At 38.8% G+C, this 2,500-nt stretch overlaps 1 protein-coding gene and 1 pseudogene across 2 annotated transcripts in view; both read left to right on the top strand.

The window, feature by feature from the left end:
- The window catches only part of LOC138033032 (uncharacterized), a 52,661-nt gene that overhangs the window by 21,384 nt on the left and 28,777 nt on the right, over nt 1-2,500 (top strand). For both annotated transcript variants that reach the window (XM_068880765.1, XM_068880766.1), the window contains one exon: nt 793-888. In XM_068880765.1, the coding sequence (XP_068736866.1) occupies nt 793-888 (96 nt within the window). The remainder of the gene's footprint in view (nt 1-792; nt 889-2,500) is intronic.
- Nucleotides 2,446-2,500, top strand: part of LOC138033260 (uncharacterized) — an 886-nt pseudogene continuing 831 nt past the window's right edge.

Below are 2,500 nucleotides of genomic sequence, written 5' to 3'. Positions count from 1 at the left end.
ATCATCTTACACGATTTTATACAAATCTTACAAGATTATTACAATATCTTTTAAGTTTCTTTCCAAGATTTGCAAGGTTCTTATTAACATCTTTGAAGATTCTTACAAAGTTCTAGCATAGACCTTATAAGATTCTTATGTAAACCACGTGTAATTCTTACCAAAAGCTTAGAAAGATCTTGTAAGATTCTTACCTCACTCTTACAGGACCTTAAAATTCTTACTAATCTTCCACACTTATAATTATCGAGCTGGTCATTTCCAGCGAGCTTTTTTCTTCAGCATCAGTGTCATCATTCGCGCCTTGGCTGTCACCGTCTTCTTCGCCACTTAAAGCCATCTTCTATGATCAAAATTGCTATCACTAGTATCCCCTCTTCTTACAGGAAAACCGTAAAAGCTGCCTTTATCCTCCGAATCCTTTAAAAAGTAGCGATATCCCCATAGTTTGATGTGTTACCTCGCACATCAGCCGTGGTTTTCGTGTAATTTTATTTGATCGCGCGATCGAAAGCCAGACCTCGTTTGTTGAGTCTCTTATCACTCTGATGAGTGGGCTACCACTAAACAGGCTTGTAGGGATGAACTTGTAGTTTACTTGTCTTTTTCTTCCATATATATATATATATATATATATATACATATGCGTCTACCATTTTTTAATAGGATCTACACACTGATACAAATTTCTGGTCATGCAGTTCCTCTAGGATTTCAGTTCATTACTATGTAGTGTTCTGAATAGCATTTTCTTTGTATTCTCTAATGATTGCCTGTTTGCTTTTCTTATAGACACTGTGCCAGATTCAGGAAAAGGACAACCAACAACTTCTTTGGATCACCCTTCAGTATCTGGAGATGCATCGAACATCAAGCTACCTGTTGAAGGTAATGCATATTATTAAAAACTGGATCATTGGATAATGCAATTCGAGAGTTTTGATTGGCTAAGCCATCACGGGTTATGAGCCATTATACCATGATCTACAAACACAGCAAGCATATGCGTGATTTTTTGGGCCTTTTTATTTTTGTTGTAGTCTAGTTTTCTATATTTTGGGGGCGTTTTTAATAAAACAATTATTCCACTCGCGCTTGTTGGATATGAGATGATTATAGCCAACTCGGCGCTACGCGCCTCGTTGGCTATCTATCATCTCATATCCAACGCGCGCTCATGGAATAATTGTTAAATAACTACCTGCAGTCCGTGTGGTGGTGATAAATGATAATAGCAATAATTATTATTAATGTTAATAAAATAGTTGTACCAAATCTTCTCTAGCACCTATATAAAAGTTGAATCACAACTACCATAATTGACGAAAATATTTCTTTATAGACCCGGATCACTGTGTTACATCAATTCTTTTGCAACCTGATCTTGTGGAATTAATCCAAAACTCACACTTCATGCTGGGTGTTCCAGTTGTTGGTGCTTTCTAAGGCGCCCCGTTCGGACTAGATGCCCGTTCCGAGGCATCGTGCCCGGGCACTAAAATAGACGTCTTCCTTCGTCCACTTTGCACTGGCCGTTATCATGATGACTGCCTGACAGGGAAGAAAAAGCGCGGGAACTTACGAAAGCGTGTTCAGACAAGTTCCTGTTCCAGGGAAAGGTGCCCGAGTTCGGGCACCCGAGAACCGTTCCCGAGAACCGGGCATTAGAGCATGTAGTCTGAACGGGGCCTAAAACATCCCAGCAGGGCTTCTGATATAACGCGATGCTGTGATTTCGCATAATCTGCCTCAAATCGCGTCCTATCATACAATTCACGAAAAATCTTACAATTTTATTTGTAAAAAATCACACAATGTGAATATTAAGTACATTAAGTAAGTATTTGCTGATGATACTAATCTTCTTTATGCTTACAAATATCTTAAGTCACTTGAAACTGTTGTGAACGACGAACTGGTTAAACACTGTGAGTGGCTAAATGCTTACAAATTATCGCTTAATACTGGCAAATCAAACTTTGTTATTTTTCACCCCTATCAAAGCAAGGCTAATATTGATGTAAACCTGAGAATTTCTGACAATGAGTGGAAGATAACGACTTGTCTCCAGCGTAAAGAACAATGTGAAATATTTCGGTGTCTTGATAGATATTGCAATCTTTCTTGGAGATAACACATTGATTATATCTCGTTGAAAATTAGCAAAAGTGTTGGGATCATTGCAAGTCTCCGGTACTTTGTCCCCATTTCAACTCTTCTGAGCATTTATCGTTCTATTATTGAGCCGTATGTTTCTTACGGTTTATCTGCCTGGGGCCAGGCTGCCAACTCGCTTTTGAATAAAATCTTAATCTTACAGAAACGTGCGCTTCGTCTTATGTACTTTTCTGACAGTAGCTAGAGCACGTGCCGTTCCCTAATTTGTCAGTTCTGGAATACTGCCCCTGGACTTACTTTACGTTAAACCCTCTGCTACTTTAATGCATGACGTCACTAAACAAATGCGCTCCTCCAAATATTTCCGAACATTTCATTCGTC

Source organism: Montipora capricornis, chromosome 14 (genome assembly GCF_036669925.1).
Source record: "Montipora capricornis isolate CH-2021 chromosome 14, ASM3666992v2, whole genome shotgun sequence".
Lineage (NCBI taxonomy): Eukaryota > Metazoa > Cnidaria > Anthozoa > Scleractinia > Acroporidae > Montipora > Montipora capricornis.
This window is presented reverse-complemented; position numbering and strand designations above follow the sequence as displayed.